The 19038-nt window shown below is 36.1% G+C and overlaps 1 protein-coding gene across 5 annotated transcripts in view; it reads right to left on the reverse strand.

Annotated features, from left to right (window-relative positions):
• The window catches only part of REV3L (REV3 like, DNA directed polymerase zeta catalytic subunit), a 203960-nt gene that overhangs the window by 59067 nt on the left and 125855 nt on the right, over positions 1 to 19038 (reverse strand). For all 5 annotated transcript variants that reach the window (XR_002343827.1, XM_021091238.1, XM_021091241.1 and 2 more), the window contains 4 exons: positions 14554 to 14746; positions 13016 to 13127; positions 11513 to 11628; positions 8041 to 8159 (listed from right to left, as the gene is read on the reverse strand). Coding sequence is in view for 4 of the 5 variants with exons in the window: in XM_021091238.1 (XP_020946897.1) it covers positions 8041 to 8159; positions 11513 to 11628; positions 13016 to 13127; positions 14554 to 14746 (540 nt within the window). In the remaining variant the exon portion in view is untranslated. The remainder of the gene's footprint in view (positions 1 to 8040; positions 8160 to 11512; positions 11629 to 13015; positions 13128 to 14553; positions 14747 to 19038) is intronic.

The following is a 19038-nucleotide window of genomic DNA, read 5'->3' on the forward strand; positions in this document are numbered from 1 at the left end:
GAGTGATTTACTCCAGCAGTTGAAATATGAATCTAAAATTATGAATTAGGAGTTTGTTACTTGTTTTAGAATGAAATCTCAGTAAGTTAAACATTGGAAAAATGTAGTATGTAGATCCATGTCAGAATTGGTATAAAGGAAGAAGGTGTTACAGTCCTTGGCCATTTATTTTAGTGACAAAAGAATCGGCTGATAGAGGCATGGTTATACTTTTCCATTCACACAATGTGCAAGACACACTTCAGAAACAAATTATTCAGAAGAGGGAGAATTAGTGCAGAGGGATCGAGAAAATAAAGAGGAAAGGAAAAAAGTAGGAGGCCACAGGAAGCACCTGTGCCCTGTTAAATTCTATCACCTTATCCCCTAAAAGTTGTTCCTCATTTCCTCACAGGCTTCAATTAAAATTTTGACTGACAAATTTTAAATAAGAATACACAAATTTAAATTGAAACATTCATGATTTTTTGTTTTCGCTTTTTAGGGCTGTACCCACAGCATATGAAGTTCCCAGGCTAGGGGTTGAATTAGAGTTACAGCTGCTGGCCTACACCACGGCCACAGCAACGCGGGATCCGAGCCACGTCTGCAACCTACACCACAGCTCATAGCAATGCCCGATCCTTAACCCACTGAGCAAAGCTAGGGATTGAACCTGCATCCTCATGGATACTAGTTGGATTCGTTTCCACTGCACCACAATAACTCCGAAACACTCATGAATTTTTGTATGTAACCATGTAACCACCACTCATATAAAGAAATTTCTAGGACACTGGAAGGACCCTTTGCACTCTTTCCCACTGAATACTTACCACAGTTATATATTAGTCTTGCCCTTTATTTTCTTTTTAGGGCCACACCTGAAGCATATGTAAGTTCCTGGGTTAGGGGTCAAATTGGAGCTGCAGGCACACCACAGCATAGCTACACCAGATCCAAGCTGCATCTGCGACGTATGCCACAGCTTGTGGCGATGCAGGATTCTTAACCTACAGAGAGTGAGGCCAGGGATTGAACCCACATCCTCATGGACACTATGTCGGCTCAGTTCTAACCTGCTGAGCCACAATGGGAACTCCTAGTCTTGCCTATTTTAAAACCTCATATAAATGGAAACATTTAACATGTACCATTATTTATCTGGTTTCTTTTGGTCAAAATTATATCAGATTCATCTATGTTGTTCCATATGGCAAAATTTCATTCTTTTTCACTGTGTAATATTCCTTTGTTACAGCTGCTTACTCTATATACTAATATACACCAACTATTTTCTGTCTAGGCTATCTCCTTTTCTAGAGTGTTCTTTGACAGCAAGAACATCTCTGTACCCACTTCTCACTCACTCCTCATTCTGCATCATCTCAACAGTAATCTGTCTTTTCCTCTAAATTTATATATATTTGGCTCATTTGGCTCTTATACAGCTATAACGTTAATGTTGGATGCTCTATCAAAGTCATATAACATATATGGGAGATTCAGACACATACACATGTTAAACATGCTCTCTGTCCTCAGAGAGCTTTTTATTTTTCGTCTTTTTGCCATTTCTTGGGCTGCTCTTGCGGCATATGGAGGTTCCCAGGCTAGGGGTCTAATCGGAGCTGTAGCTGCCAGCCTACACCAGAGCCACAGCAACTCAGGATCCGAGCTGTGTCTGCAACCTACACCACAGCTCACGGCAATGCTGCATCCTTAACCCACTGAGCAAGGGCAGGGATTGAACCTGCAACCTCATGGTTCCTAGTCGGATTCGTTAACCACTGCGCCACGACGTGAACTCCCTCACAGAGCTTATTTTTTATATTTTATGCATGTTTTACTTTATATATACTTCAAATAAAATATAAAAAATAAGCTCTCTATGGAGAAAGTATGCTCACAGTCCTGAGTTTTGACCCCTTACTAGTTATGAGGCTTTAGGCAAGTCACGTAACTTCTATGAATGAGAGTTCCCTCATTTTGAATAATACATTATTTTGTTGTCTTATCTTGCAAGTTTGTGAGTTTCAAAATTTAGAAATAGCAAGTCTGCAAAAGTGCCTTAATAAATGATAAAATATGGATGAAAACAAGCATATTATTTTACCTCTTTAACAGATGCTTATTGACAAACTGATGCTGTAATAGGGAATATTAGAACTAGATTCCAAGGTTTCAAATTCAGATGGGGTTGGTCTCTATGTTTGTGTGAAAGCATCTCACTGACCTTTCCAGTGACTCTGCTGGGAGTATTTTCTTCCAGTTCTTCACTATCTTATCTGACTACTCCTTCTTAGCATCTGATTCCTCTGTCTGTTCCTCAAAATGCTTTAATTCACAAAAATGTCATGCTTGGCTTAATCCTGATAGCTCTCTTCATTTACTCCCTGGGGAGCTCATACATACTCATGTGACTTCCAAGGCTGTATCTCTAGTCTAGACTTTACCCCATATTTGGGACTTTCCTATTTGAATGTCTGCTGGGTATTTTCACCCGGATAACTAATACCTTATGCTCTATATTCTTAATTTTCATCTTCCCACTTAAACATGATCTTAAACCGTCTGTGTTAGAAGCTGATAATCATTCTTGACATATCTTCCTCTTCATCTTTCTATACATTCAATTCTTGTGGATTTACTCTTTAAATTGTTTTGTGAATCTCTGTATCACTGCCAACTTTCATTTGAGTGACTACAATAATCTTCTCCCTCATTTTCTTAACTCTGGTCTTGTCCCCTTTGACATCACCACCAGAAAATAAGTCTCAGAGGTAAATTTACACCAGTGCCTTCAAATCACTTTAGCCACTCAGATGATCACATTCTAAGACCTGTGATTTCCAGTAACTGTACCCTCTCCATAATCTCATGTAACCCATTTTCTTTTTTTTTTTTTTCTTTTTTTAATCTTTTTGTCCTGCCTTTTTTTTTTTTTTAAAGGGCAGCACCCACAGCATATGGAGATTGCCATGCTAGGGGTCTAATTGGAGCTGCAGCTGCTGATCTACACCACAGCTCATAGCAACACTGGATCCTCAACCCACTAAGCAAGGCCAGGGATCGAACCCACAATCTCATGGTTCCTAGTTGGATTTGTTTCCGCTGCCCCACGACGGGAACTCCACTTAACACTCATTTTCTAACCACTGTCTCCTTCATTCCCTCTGGTGCCCTGACCTTTTTGCTCCTAATCTAGGTCAAATTCCTCAGTCAATCATTACAATCACAATCCTGCACTAACACTCAGTTCTAGCCCCGCTCTTGCTTTCTCTGTAATTAATTAAATTTTAGTAAAGCCATAACCCTCGGCTTGTGAGTTGTGTGCAAATCTAACCCTGTTACTCTGCACTTACATCTGTGAATTTGAACATAGCTGGCAGATACCACTTTAATTTTCTGATGCAAATCTCAAATGGGCTGTCAATGCTTAGCTTTTATATTTTCTTAATTAACCATCCTCAAATCCTCCCAGACGACTCCTTTTCTCAAACGCAAAGAGCCCTTCCACTCTATTGCGCTCTCAGCTGAGAAAAGTGATTCTTATTTCACTTCAGAAAACTGAAGCAACCAGAAGAAAATTTCCACAGATACCCATCCTCACATCTACACACCTACCAATATCTGCACCCAGATACTCTGCCTCTCTGGCTGCTAAAAGAGAGGAATCAGCTATACTCTTACTTCATCTGAACCCAGGCCAAATCTGTGCACTAGAGATGGCACTACATAAATATGTGTTGAATTAAATCAGATGTATTTCCAACCTACTTTGCAAGGCCGCACCCGCAGCATATGGAGGTTACCAGTCCAGGAGTCAAATCAGAGTTACAGCCGCCGGCCTACACCACAGCCACAGCAATGCAAGATCTGAGTTGCGTCTGCAACCTACACCACAGCTCATGGCAATGCTGGAGCCTTAACCCACTGAGTAAGGCCAGGGATTGAACCTGCGTCCTCATGGATACTAGTCGGAATCGTTACAACTGGGCCACAACAGGAACTCCCTACTTTGCAAATTCCTGAAAGGCCTGGATTAAGTTGATATCCGGAAGACCTCTAAATATAAATCCTTTGGGAAAAAGTCATTTATTCTTTCATTCAAGCAATCAACAAATACATCATGATTCATGATATAAATATATCATGATACTATTTAAGAGGCACTTTGTGATAAGATTCAAAATTCAGAGGGAATAGCAATAATTCTGTGTTAAGCGTGAGAGTGAAAACTAGTATATTAAAAAACAAACAAAATTTAAAAAACCCAAAGTAGGCATAAAAAAAGATATCCATTCGACTATAAACTGTACTTGGGGGGAGGGGGCATGGGGCAAATGTTGTGGAGATGTCCTAGAGAGAACAAAGAGATTTCATTTTCATTTTATATATTCTCTTGCACTTAACACTGAATATAAATTATTCTTTTTTAATCATTTTTAAAATTGTTTTTATTATTCTTAATAAAGAGGATATTTAAATCAAACTATAAAGATTTGAGAAAATGATGAAACAGTTAAGTGTCATGAGGGAGATACGGATAAAAGAAATAAAGGTAAAAAGGAGACTCTGGAACTATTAAAATCCAGAAAAAAATAGTTTGAGGACCTCTAATATGAAGAAACTCTCAGGGCCAACTTCTGCCCAAAGTCATAACTTTTAAAGTTCAATGACAACTTGAGATACAAGACAATAGTTCCCACAAGTTCATTCAGGATTTCATGAAAATTCCCAACTGCCAGGAGTACTTTGGGGTTGGAAAGAAAATAATAAATCTAGCTTGGCCCATCTAGGTGGTAAATTACTCAACTCATAATTTTCTCACAGTTGTTCCTTACAGATAAAAATGAAGATCAGAGATGTTGTATAGTCAGCCTAGAATTAGAGAAAGGCTTTGACTCTGAATTTACTCTCCAATTTTGTGATTTTTAGGCTAACAGTTCATAATTACTATAGCTGCCTTTTGGATCTTCAGGAGTGAAAAGACCCCTGAAACTATGATCAATAATTTAATTTCATGTTTATACACTTAATTTATGTGTTCATTCCAGGCAGTATCAGAGAATGAAGTTTTTAAACTTCAATGGAATATACAAACAAAATACATCACAATATTTGTACCTTCCACATCTTATGCTACGTCACTAGGAACTGCAGCTGACCCTTTAACAATACAGGGGGGGTTAGGGCACCAACCCAAATGCAGTTAAAAAAATCTGTGTATAACTTTACAGTTAGTTCTTTGTATCTGTCAACCTACGTCTGCAGATTCAATCAATCACGGAGTCAACCAACCCGTGGACTGTGCAGTACTGTAGTATATTTATTGGGGAAAAAGATCTGCCTAGAAGTGAACCTGTGCAGTTCAAACCCGTATTATTGAAGGGTAAACTGTGTTTTTGAAATCACTGAGGGATTCTTATAATGACAACATTTTAAGAAGAAACAATAGGATAAACTATCCTCAAGCAGACACATAACATCATACGTTTTCAAATTAGATGAAATGTAAACATAACTTTAGGCAAATGGTGCAGAGAGAAAACAAAAATGAAAAATAAGAATATCTAAATTTTATATGAAGAGCATATTTTCTTATCTAGATGAATTATTATGTGATAGGTCCCACAAGAATTACAGAAGGCATGCTTGAAAACTCAAATTTTTATATAAATCTAGAGAAGCCAGAAAAGATCAGAGTGAATAATGAGTACATAACAGAAAGTGCATAATGAGAAAGCAATTTCAAAGGGAAGTAGTTGAAGAATAGAGTTCTGTTTTAAATATAAACATTTTTTCCTGAAATTGTCCAAAATCTAAGAACGGACCAATTTATTATAGGTATCTTTCTTCCCACATTTTTGGGTGACAGAACAATTTCTCTGAGTGACTGCATATTAATGATATAGTTTGTTGAAATCTGTACCACCAAAAATCCTTATCCAGCCTTCAAAGACTCACCTAGATGTTGCTATTTAATTTCCAAGTACTACCTTTCCAATTCATTCAGTTTTAACATATCCTTAGTTTTTCATTTAAAAAGATACATGCATCTATATGTTTGCTGCAGCACTATTCACAACAGCCAAGACATAGAAACAACCTAAATGTCCATCAACAGGTGAATGGATTAAGAAGATATGGTATATATACCCAATGGAATACTACTCAGCCATAAAAAGAACAAAATAATGCCATTTGCGGCAACACGGATGGAACTAAACTCTCATGCTAAGTGAAATAAGTCAGAAAGACAAATACCATATGATATAACTTATATCTGTAATCTGATATATGGCACAAATGAACCTTCCCACGGAAAAGAAATTCATGGACTTGGAGAACAGACTTGTGGTTGCCGAGAGGGAGGGAGTGGGATGGACTGGGAATCTGAGGTTAATAATGCAAACTATTGCATTTGAAATGGATAAGCAATTAGATCCTGCTGTTTAGTACTGAGAAGATCTATCTAGTTACTTGTGATGGAGCATAACAGAGGATAATATGAGAAAAAGAACATATATATATATATATATATATATATAATTGACAGAATACTGTAAACAAGCTATAACAGAAAAAATAAAAATCATTAAAGAAAAAAGATGTGGTACAAATATTTTCAGCCATAAAAAAAGACAAATTAATGCCATCTGCAGCAACATGGACAGAGCCAGAGACTCTCATACTAAGTGAACTAAGCCAGAAAGAAAAAGACAAATACCACATGATATCACTCATTTGTGGAATCTAAAATATGGAACAGATAACCCTATCTAAAAAATAACAAACAAACAAAAAACAGAAACAGAGCAAGGCCAAGAAGAGCAGACTAGGGTTCCCAGGGGTGGGGTTGGGGGGAGGGAAGGGAGTGAGAGGGATGGGCATTTGAGGGGTTTTGGGGAATGCAACCTGTTATATCTGGAATGGACGGGTAATGGGATTGTACTGAAGAGCATAGGGAAATGTGTGTGAGTGGGTCACTTCGTTGTACAACAGAAATTGATGAAACACTATAAATCAACCATACTTTGATAATAATGATTCAAAAAATGGAAAAAAACACAATGGATGAAAAAAAAATACCCTTAGTTCAACAGTTCATTCCTATGTCCAGACCAAATTTTTCTTACCACAATAAATCAAAAAGGGCAAGCTAAGTTCATCTGGCCTTGAATGTAAAAAATGACTTGAGTAAAAAATGATGAAATTATACAACATTCCATATAAAGAAACACAACATTTTATAATAGACTTTTTGTCGTCATTTTGTCTTTTTAGGGCCGAACCTGTGGTACATGGAGGTTCCCAGGCTAGGGGTCGAGTGGGAGCTGCAGCTGCAGGCCTACACCACAGCCACAGCAATGTAGGATCTGAGCTGCATCTGCAACCTACACCATAGCTCACGACAACAACGGATCCTTAACCCACTAAACAAGGCCAGGGATCGAACCCACATCCCAATGGATACAAGTTGGGTTTGTTACTGCTGAGCCACAAAGGACTCCTAATAGCTATAGACTTTTATAGTCACTGCTGTTTGTGCTTAGACACAAATAGGACAAAAGAAAAAAAAGTCATCAATAACAATAAAGTTAAATACTTCTACAGATCTGAATTTTAGAAAGCAGTATTTATTTTTATAACTCCAGGTAAGTATAAGAAAAATATTCACAAAGAAGTGTAAGTTACATAGGAAGTAATACTAATAGTCTATAATGATTAAAATCAATATATTGGTCTAATCTCTTATTTCCAAACCAAAATTTATATTTATTTACTTTTTGTCTTTTTAGGGCCACACATGTGGCATATGGAGATTCCCAGGCTAGGGGTTGAATCGGAGCTATAGCCACTGGCCTATACCATAGCTGCAGCAACGCAGGATCCAAACCGAATCTGCGAACTACATCTGCTCACGGCAATGATGGATCTTTAACCCACTGAGTGAGGTCAGGGATTGAACCTGCATCCTCATGTTTGCTAGTGGGGTTTGTTACCACTGAGCCCCAATGGTAACTCCCAAACCAAATTTTAAATAAAGTACTATACCTCATTTCTCATGATTCTCCAAAGATTGAGTGTGATTCGGCCAACAATGTTTATCTCGCTCATTGTATCCGATCCATAGTCATCTCTTTCAGCTGCAAATCTATTCTCAATTTTGTCATCTATAGAAATGAATGTAGACTGCATTAGGGTTCACAGAAATCAAAGTTCCAAGCAAACTATGAGAAAGAAAATGAGAATAATAAAAATTAAAGATGAAGATTAGGAGTTCCTCAGTAATTAACGAAACCAACTAGGAAACATGAGGTTGTGGGATTGATCCCTGGCCTCATTCAGTGGGTTAAGGATCCGGTGTTGCGATGACCTGTGGTGTAGGCCGCAGACATGGCTGGGATCTGGTGTTGCTGTGGCTGTGGTGTAGGCCGGCAGCTGTAGCTCTGATTAGACCGCTAGGCCTGGGAACCTCCAAGTGCCGTAGGTGCAGCCCTAAAAAGATAATAAATAAATAAATAAATAAATAAAATTAAAGATGAAGATTAAAGGTGAAATGTAATTCAAAGTCTATTTAAGAGAATAATCATCATTTTGACTAGTAAAATGGCTTTTCTTTCCCTTTAGGTTATGAAAAAAATTTGTAAAATGTCTATGAAAGGTGCATATATATTTTTTAAATAAAAAATGTACATATAGACACACGTACTTTAAAAAAAACCTTTTTCTCTTTCAATATGGTGATTTCTGGTCCTCTTTTCTTCATAAAACACCACATCATTTCTTTGGTGTCTGGATGAAAACTATTTATTGTTAAACTGGTCATTTCTTGGCAAAAACTGGGTAATACGTAATTCTCTGAAAATTATTGATATTAGTAATATTCATATTCAGGATGAAATTCGCTTAACTATGTACAGAGAACTACATGAAGAGTTCCTCTTATGCAAATAGAATCCTGAGTCTAGTTTCTTAGGTGATGATTTTTATCTAGTATAAAAATTAAAATTCATTTCTCCCATATAACATTGGGTAGATATAAATGTTGTTGAATAGAGGTCTGGAATAATAAATATATTTACCATAATTGAGTGTCTATTATGTTCTAAGAACTTAACTAACATTTTCTATTTTAACACAGTTGCTTTATTATGTTAGCATAATTTTTATTTTGCATTGTAATATTTATTTACTTATTTATTTTGCTTTTTAGGGCCACAACCATGGCATATGGAGGTTCCTAGGCTAGGGGTCCAATCGGAGCTACAGCTTTGCCGGCCTATGCCACAGCCACGGCAATGCCAGATCTGAGCTGTGTCTGCGACCTATACCACAGCTCACAGCAATGCCAGGTCTTTTAACCCACTGAGTGAGGCCAGGGATCAAACCCACAACCTCATGGTTTCTAGTTGGATTTGTTTCTGCTGCGCCATGACAGGAACTCCTGCATTGTAATACTTTCTACTCAGGAGAAATGTTTTACCTGACCCAGGCCATAGAGTAACAGAACTAGTATTCTAAACCAGGAATACCTGATTCCAAAGACAATGTACGTGCACCTACCTCTCTTCTTTAAAGACATAATGTTTAGGAGTTCCCATCGTGGCTCAGTGGTTAACGAATCCAACTAGGAACCATGAGGTTGCGGGTTCAATCCCTGGCCTTGCTCAGTGGGTTAAGGATTTGGCATTGCCGTAAGCTGTGGTGTAATTGCAGAGGCAGCTCAGATCCTGAGTTGCTGTGGCTGTGGTATAGGCCAGCAGCTACAGCTCCGATTAGACCCCTAGCCTGGGAACTTCCATGTGCTGCAGGTGCGGCCCTAGAAAAGGCAAAAAGACAAAACAAACAAAACAAAATAATAATAATAAAAATAAACAAATAAATGAAGAAATAACGTTTACAAGGTTTTTTTTCAGGTGTACAGCATAGTAATTGAGTATTTTTGCAATTATATTCCATTACATATTATTACAAGATTATGGGTATAATTCCCTGTGCTATACAATATGAACTAACATAGTACTGTAAATCAACTATAATTTTTTATAAAAAGGTTTACAAAAGTTCTTTTGGTTTTTTAATTTTTCATTTAACAAACATATAACATTCACTATATTCTCAGGTGCTGCTCTAAGTATTTCACAATAGCTTTATAAGTTCTACTATCATCCCAATTTTACAGATGAATAAACTGATGTTTTTGATAGGTTAAATAACTTGCTTCACACCATATAATTAGTTGCAGAACAGCCAGGATTTGAACCCAGGCAGCCTCTTTCCAGAATGTGTGCTCTTTACTGCTGGTGCTCTTTATATGCCTCCCTAATCATGCCCTTTCTACTGCACCACACTGCCTCAATTAAAATGGTTCCATCAGTGTTCTAAAATAGCAGGAGTTACCTATGTCACAGCTATAGCAATGTGGGATCTGAGCGACATTTGTGACCTACACCACAGCTTGCAGCAAGACCAGATGGTTGACCCACTGAGCAAGGCCAGGGATCGAACCTGCATCCTCATGGATACCAGTCAGATTCTTAACCCTACTGAGCTACAAGGGGAACTCCTCATGCTCCCTTTCTTGAATGAAACGCTGAAAAAAGTGAGATTACTCGTATCACTCAAGGGACACAGAAGCTACAAAAATATAATGCAATGAAAAACTAAAAGCAACTCTGCCTTTTAATTCCAAGTTTTTGCAAAGCTCAAAATATTTAGTCCTTGAATCTTCTAGCTTCAACCTTTCCCTTTAAATTTTCCCAAACTTGAGACATTTCACTGACTTCATAATCCCTTTCAGGAGGTCTCTTGATTAGTTTTACTAATTTTGTATTTGATCTTTGAGCTTCTGGGAGTACATGCTACCTTGTCCTAGTCAGACTTGTGGGAGGGCATTAAGATCAAAGTTATTAAGAATTCTGTGACTATAAAGAAAACATAACTTTAAAAAATGCTTTAAAAACTAATTTTGATATGAATATTATTATTGACCCTGCTCTTTCAATTAGAATCATACTTTTGGAGAACAGCCTTCAAAATTCATGTAAATTTTTAGTCTAATACTCAAATAAAAATCAATAGTGCTCCTCTACCATCTCATCCTATCTTACCAAATGGATAAAACAAAGAACCAACAAATAAAATTATGCTGTGTCAAGTCAAAGAAATGTTATATGCTTCATAATGATTACAAAGACTATCTCATAAAACAGAAAAAACACTTACATTAAAATTCTGGATGAAGGAAGCACAATAAAAATGGGATACATGTAGGACTAAAGTTACATAAAAAATACTTATGATACATGTCTATGAAAAATGAAAGGAAAATAAACAAAAAATATACTACATAGTATATTTCCTTTTCTTGATTTAAAAATTTTTATAATAGTTATGATATACCTAGAACTTAGATAATTTAGTATTAAAAACTATGCTAAAGCAATAATACTTTTTAACATCTTGTCTTCATTTTGTGATTTGCTCTGTAGTTGAACAATAAAACATTCACAGTGCTTCATACCTGGCACCCGAGAGATCATCTGGCATAAGTCAACACTTAGTGCTGCAGCCCTTTGTAAGAGGTAACCCCAGGAGTGCATCTGAATCTCATATCCTAGCAAAATATCAGGATCGTACCTAAAGAAGGAACGAAAACATTACACAAGGACCACACATTTGAACCTTTAACCATGCTTCTTCATGATATAAATTTAAAAAGTAAAAATCTACAGTTTATAGTGTTTTTCAGGAGGGAGGGGATGATAGTGATACTTACAGAACGGATGAGGTGATCAGAATTCCTAGCATGAAGCTACTTTTATAGTAAACAGTTTTTACTTAGATTGGTCTATGAGTGAGGGTATAACTGATATAACGTGGGTAGGGCAGGGTCAAGTATGAAGGCATGGTGGACACTGTATTTTGAAAATGATCCCACAGGTGATTTTGTTGTCACTTTTCTACCCTCTACTGTCCTTTAACAGTTTTAATTCTGAGAAAGAAAAATGAAAATGTCTTCCTTTTCCCATGTAATTTTGGTAATGGTTTGGTCCTCAAAAATAAAGCCTCAGTAATTACAAATCTGTCCTTTAAACTAAAGAGGAAGGTGGCAGTTTAATGGAAGAAAGAAATATTAATAAGGGTGAGATTAATGTGGGGAAGCTAAACATCAGAAACTAGGAGAAAAATGTCTCACTGTGGTCACAGAGTTGCATTGGTAGAACTGAACTGACAATTTGCACCCAACCCAGGAGTCTCTTTGTGCTTCCTCTTAGGACATCCATAAAGATCACCCGGGAAAATGAAGGAGAGTAAACAGGAAGATTCACTTCAATGGGAAAATTGTGTGGGCAAGAGAAGAACTGACTATAGTCTTAAGTGGAGAATAAAAGCTTTTGAGAGCAAAAACTACTGTAATGCTATCAAAGCAGAAGCTCCAAATTACTCTCATTATTGTACTATTATTTTAAAAGGTCAAAAAGCAGAGTGAGGAGTTCCCATTGCGGCTTAGCAGTAATGAACCCAACTAATATCCATGAGGATACGGGCTCAATCCCTGGCCTCTCTCAGTAGGTTAAGCATCTGTTGTTGCCGTGAGCTGTGGTGTAGGTCACAGCCCGGATCCCACATTGCTGTGGCTGTGGTGTAGGCTGGCAGCTGCAGCTCCAATTCAACCCCTAGCCTGGGAACTTCCATATGCCACAGGTGCACCCCTAAAAAGACAAGAAAACAAAACAAAACAACAACAACAACAAAAAGCAGAAAAGATCACAAAAATTTTAAAAAAAGAGTTGGGTTTTATATAACTGCTCATAAAGTCACTTGGAATTATGATGTGCAGCCTGTCCAGATTATATTACTTAACACCTAAAGTTATCACCCAATGTCTGCAGTGCAGGATGACTCCCATTTCCTGATACATGGCAACTCTACAAGTCTGTGGTATAATAACAGATCATGGGCAGCTACAGCACAAAAGGACTCTGAACAAAAACTGGAAAAATCAGAAAATATAAAACAATACCTCTTTATTATATTTGCAATTTCTTGAAAAAGTGCTTTCTCATCAGCAGCATAGGTAACTTCTAGTCCTGTAATTCCAGATCTAATAAGTAATGGAGTCTGATATCTGATATCTAAGAAATAAGCAAAATATTTATTATTATTTATAATTGTATATTATCCCTTATTTTTGAGTGAAATTATGCTACTAAAATATTTTACCTAAGACAGCATTCCCCAAAGTAAATACATATAATTAACTTAGTTTTTGAAAGTTTTCTTAAATGTTTCCTAGTTTAATATGCAACTGAAAATTCAAATTTTATTTTTTAGTTATTTTCCTGAAAAGTCTGCATTCACAAAATTCCCTAGATAACAACGTGTATCCCAAAAGAAATTTTATTACTTTGTTTCTTTCTATGGTAAGAGCTTGCTTAGTAGAGAGTATTTTAATAAGTGGATTGCTGGAAAAATGTTTACAGCTACCTCTCCAGGGAAAAAAAAAGCCCTGATTTGTATTGTTTGCCTGCTTCCAAGATGTGAAAACGTCCTGCCATGGCTAATTTCAAACTACTAACGTGACATCAGCTAGTTTAAAAAAAAATCCATGAAAATTTAGCAATTTGCTCATTAGTTGGTAGAAGCCAGCTCAAGTACTCCACTGATTAAACTGCAAATTTCTATATGGTTTTGTTCTATGTTAAAACTTCCTGTTCAACTGACTGAATTCACATATTACCATTTAAAACTGCAGAGGTATACTTGGTATTTTATGAAGTGTCTTATTGCATTATACCATATAAAGAACCTCTGAACCAAAAGTATTTAAGAAGAGATACCAATAAAATTAGAATACATCTTAAATCTCTTAAAAACTATTATAGTAGTAACTTAACTTCTTTTTTTTTTTTTTTGGTCTTTTTTTTTTTTTGCTATTTCTTTGGGCTGCTCCCGCGGCATATGGAGGTTCCCAGGTTAGGGGTCGAATCAGAGCTGTAGCCCCTGGACTACGCCAGGGCCACAGCAACACGGGATCCAAGCCGCGTCTGCAACCTACACCACAGCTCACGGCAATGCCGGATCTTTAACCCACTGAGCAAGGGCAGGGACCGAACCTGAAACCTCATGGTTCCTAGTCAGATTCGTTAACCACTACGCCATGACGGGAACTCCTTAACTTCTTAAAGTGAAAAAATTTTGTATTAGCAGAAAAATACCAACATGTATATATAAGGAAGATTGTCCACTCATCTTAGAGAAACACAATCATCAGTATTAACAATAAATATTTTATAAAATAATATTCAGGTCAAATTAGATATGCTAATTGGAAATTTTATTAATAAGCTCTTTATATTGTTTTGCTTCTAATGATAACTCAAGAAAAAACAATGAACTGAGAACAAAGCTACACACAATACTTCCTAATCGCAGCTCAGCAAACGTTTTAGAAAGGAGTTCATTATGTTTGTTTGGTTTAGATCTCCAGCACAGAAACTGTCCCATTAAGAGGTTCATCCTAGAGTAGGCAGGTATAAAATTAATAAAAATGCACATTACCTTGACTAGACAAAGTCTTGTCTTTATCAATCACTATTACACCCGTGAGTTCTGTTTTGTCTGTATCTGGTAGTGGAGTGTCAGATGAGATGCAGTAGAAGAGAGCACAGATTGGGTCAAATTCAGGATCTGGTTCTAAGTCTCGTCTAGTCCGAGCGTGTAATTCTACACTGATTAGAGTAAGATTTTGTATCTATAAAAGGAAATAAAAATTATGTTTTTAAACACTTTTTTGAGACATGCTGAAAAAGAATGTTTCACTAAGACTCTAGGGAAATATATGTGTAAAATTACAGAAAAAATAAAGTCACAATTTAACACTCTACAAATTAAAACTAGATTTTTATTTCTAAAATCAGATTAAAGAGTTCATATTTTTCTTTTAAAAAATATGCTTATGCTGTAATTTCTTAATGAAAATACATACTTAAAACTATTGTCTAGGAGCGCCTGTTGTGGCTCAGTGCTAATGAATCCAACCAGTATCCATAAGGACGCAGGTTCAATCCCTGGCCTCACTCAGTGGGTGAAGGATCCAGCACTGCTTGAGCTGTGGTGTACGTTGCAGACGTGGCTTGGATCTGGCATTGCTGTGGATGTGGTATAGGCCAGCAGCTACAGATCTGACTGGACCCCTAGCCTGGGAATTTCCATATGCTGTGGGTGCAACCCTAAAAAGACAAAATAAATAAATTAAATAAAATAAAATAAAACTATTTGTCTAAAGTACATGCAGTGCCTCTTGATTTTCTCAGTTTCTGTTTGAGAAAGAGAATATCCAAGTGGTTGGACATTCAAACCAAAGTCTGTTACTTTTTACTTTGTACCCAGTTAACTATAGTTTTACCTACAATTTAAACTCAAAAGAGCTATTTTTCAGCTTGAAGCTCCCATCTATTAATTCTCTGAGGGCTACTTAAATTTAGACTTTAGTGTGTACAAGGCAGACTTCTAATTACAATTTTTTTCCGAAAAAAATCATAAGAATTGTATGGCATAAACTACACAAAAGCCAGTTTTTTGCCCATGCATATTTTCTCTCTGGAATTATAGTCATCACTATAGCAGTTATGTCATATATGTGGCAATGGAAATTAGTAGACTACTGTTACAATATTGGTAAATACTCAGAGCATGTAAATTTAATACAGGATTTCTATTTTGTATTTACCTTGCATACTATCTGTTGAAACATAAATGCAAGGCACTCACTAGTGAGGGTAGAACTTGGTACCTATCTCTGGAGGACAACTTAGAAATACCTACCAAAATGTAAAAAGGACAGAACTAGTAGTTACCAGTGGGGAAAGGGAAGGGGGGAGGGGCAAGACAGGGGCGGGGGTTAAGAGATACAAACTACTATGTATAAAAAAAATGAGCAACAAGGACATATAGTATAGCAGAGAGAAATGGAGCCATTATTTCGTAACTTTAAATGAAGTATCATCTATAAAAATACTGAATTACTATGTTGTACACCTAAACATAACTATACTTCAATTAAAAGAGACATATGCTTTCATCTAGAAGTTCTACTCTTGAAAATATATCCTGTAGATATATTCATATATGTAGCCAAAACATATGCACAAAGATGTTCACTAAAGACGATAATAGTTCCAGTTTTTTCATAAATTATACAAGACTAAAAACCTATGTGTCCATCAGCTGGGGACTGGTTATATAAATTATGCGACATCTGTAAAGGTTACATAGAATAAAATACTCTATACCCTTCAAAATTTTCAAAAGAATGAGCCAGATCTGTATGTCCTAATATGTTGGAAAGGTAACCATAAAACATTGATAATGGAATAGTGTAGTATGCTTCCATGTGTGTAAAAACTGTTAAGCACATGCATAGAAAATGTCTGCAATGAGACAAAAAAACATAAAACTATTTATTGCCTTTGGGGACAGGGACTGCCTAGTCTGAGGTGGAAAAGAAGCTTATTTTTCATTGCAATTCTTTTTGTCTTGATTTGAAATTTTTTTTTACCATGTACATGTAATCGTACATGCATTCATTAGTGAATATGTTATAAGTACTTTTTTAAAATAGAAAGAACATTAATTATGCATGTATAAGGCACATAAAATAAAACAAATTTCTAAAAATCTACCACTTTCCTCAAGAAATATATATTGCTGTTTCTATTTTTTAAAAAAACTAAAGTTAAAAAAAAAATCAAACCAAGTAAAATGAGGAGCTAAGGGAAAGAACTTTTAAATATATACTCTTCAGGATTTTTTTTTGGAATAATAAGCATATATAAAATTGTAAAATAGAAAATCTCTCCCTAAATCCAAATAAAACAAAACTGTTTAATTAGAAAAGAATGAATATGTGGAAAGACCATGAAGACTGAAGACAGCTTCAGGTCAAGAGTCCTGGAGGTTGATTTACTTATATACTAGGCCAAATTTCACATTCAAATTTTGTCTTTTTAATCTTTGATATAAGATACATTACTGGAAGTTCCCATTGTGGCTCAGCAGAAATGAACCTGACTAATGTCCATGAGGATGTGGGTTTGATCCCTGGCACCATTCAGTGGGTTAAGGATTCAGCGTTGCTGTGGCTGCAGTGTACGCCAGCAGCTGCAGCTCCAAATTCAACCCCTAGTCTGGGAACTTCATATGTTGTGGGTACAGCCCTAAAAAGCAAAAAAACCCCAAAAAAGCCAAAAAAATTATCGTTCTTAGGGGCGTTTTTTTTTTTTTTTGAAGCCAACATATGGAATGAAGAGATGGAGAGAGAGATTTATTGAGTGTGATCAGTAAAAAGTTGGGTAAGAGAGGGGGGCAAGGACTGCAAACCTCTGCTGCAGTGTGTATATTTATACATGAAAAGAGAGATTAGCCCAGGGTAACGAGAAACAGAAGAAAAAATGCTATGAGCACAAGTTCTAGAAAAAAAGAAGAGTAGATTTTTGTTGTTGTTCATTCTCTATTTGACCACCAGGTGGCTATTTGGAGTGTGCCTTGAGATGAAGAACGCATGTGTTGGGAAGCTATGAGCAACTTGCCAGAGCTCTAGAGTGATTTTGAAGGCGGCCCAGGATTCTGAAATAGGGTTTTGTAGAATAAAGTAATTTCTGTAGAATAAGTAATAAAAAAATTATGTTTTTCAAATAATAACAGAAAAAAATCAATACAAGTCATTTTGTTAATGTCTATCAAATTTACTTTAATAAATATTTTTTAACAAAGTATTTTAATTTTTGAATTTCAGGTGTGATTAGATATACATTCCTAAGCTTATTACTTGATTCATCTGGGCTTCAGGGGACATTACAGGGCCAGGTATCAAACAGGAACTAAACGACTGCTGGTGAATGAAACAATACACAAACAATTAGGGAGTTAGATTATGTTTCAAACTAATTCTAAAAAAGTACAATTCTTAGTTCAAATTTAGGGCAAAAAATGAGGACAATATTTAAATTTTTCTCTTAGTCTATTCATCCAATCCTTAGAACAGTTCAAGATAGAACTTAACTATTGGTTGTTGGCTTCAAAAGACCAAAAAAACCCAAAAAACCACCACCACCCCCAAAATCAAATTCTCCGCTATAAAGGCCAAGACATAAAACAACTGTTTAAAGCTAGCATTGACTGAAAGAAATATCATGAAAGTCATGTAATTTAAAATTTTCTAGTAGTCACATTTAAAAGAGGTAAAAACAAGCTAAATTAGTTTTAAAATATCTTCTTTTAATCCAATACATCTAAAACTACCTTTTCAATATGTAATCAGTGTAAAAAATTACTAATGAGATATTTCACATACTTTTTTCCTATTAAGTCTTTGAAATCAGTATACATTTTATATTTGTAACACATCTCAATGAGGTTGCAAAAGTTTTTATGGAAATAAAACTTTTAGTTAAAATTACATGAAATTTCAAGTTCCATTCCTAGATGTATAAGCCAAATTTAAAATTCTCAATAGCCACGTTGCTAGTAGCTACCATACTGACAGCACAAGTGTAAACTACAAAAATATATTCTAATTTCCACCTCACTGTCAGTCAGGTATGTCTTAAGTTGTATTTTCTTCAGTACATATAAATTTACAGTGAACCATTCAGATATATTCTCGTCTATCCTGCGACAAATATTTTTTTTCAAGACAGCTTCCTATTCTTTGCGTATGGTCTGTGTTGTGAAGGTAACTGGGTCATAGATTATGTGAACAAATGAATTGTAACAAGCACTAATCCACTGAGCCAACCAAAGAGAAAATACAAGTAGATATCACATCTGAAATGTTATAACATCATAATACAACAATCCCAGAGTGATATACAGTTTCTAATGGCTAAAAAAAATCTTTTCTTCTTTGTATTTTAGGGCCATACCCTCAACAGATGGAGGTTCCCAGGCTAGGGGTTGAATCAGAGCTATAGCTGCTGGCCTACGCCACAGCCACAGCAATGCCAGATGCAAGTTGAGTGCAATGCCGGATCCTTAACCCACTGA

The sequence above is a fragment of the Sus scrofa genome, chromosome 1, assembly GCF_000003025.6.
Source record: "Sus scrofa isolate TJ Tabasco breed Duroc chromosome 1, Sscrofa11.1, whole genome shotgun sequence".
NCBI lineage: Eukaryota > Metazoa > Chordata > Mammalia > Artiodactyla > Suidae > Sus > Sus scrofa.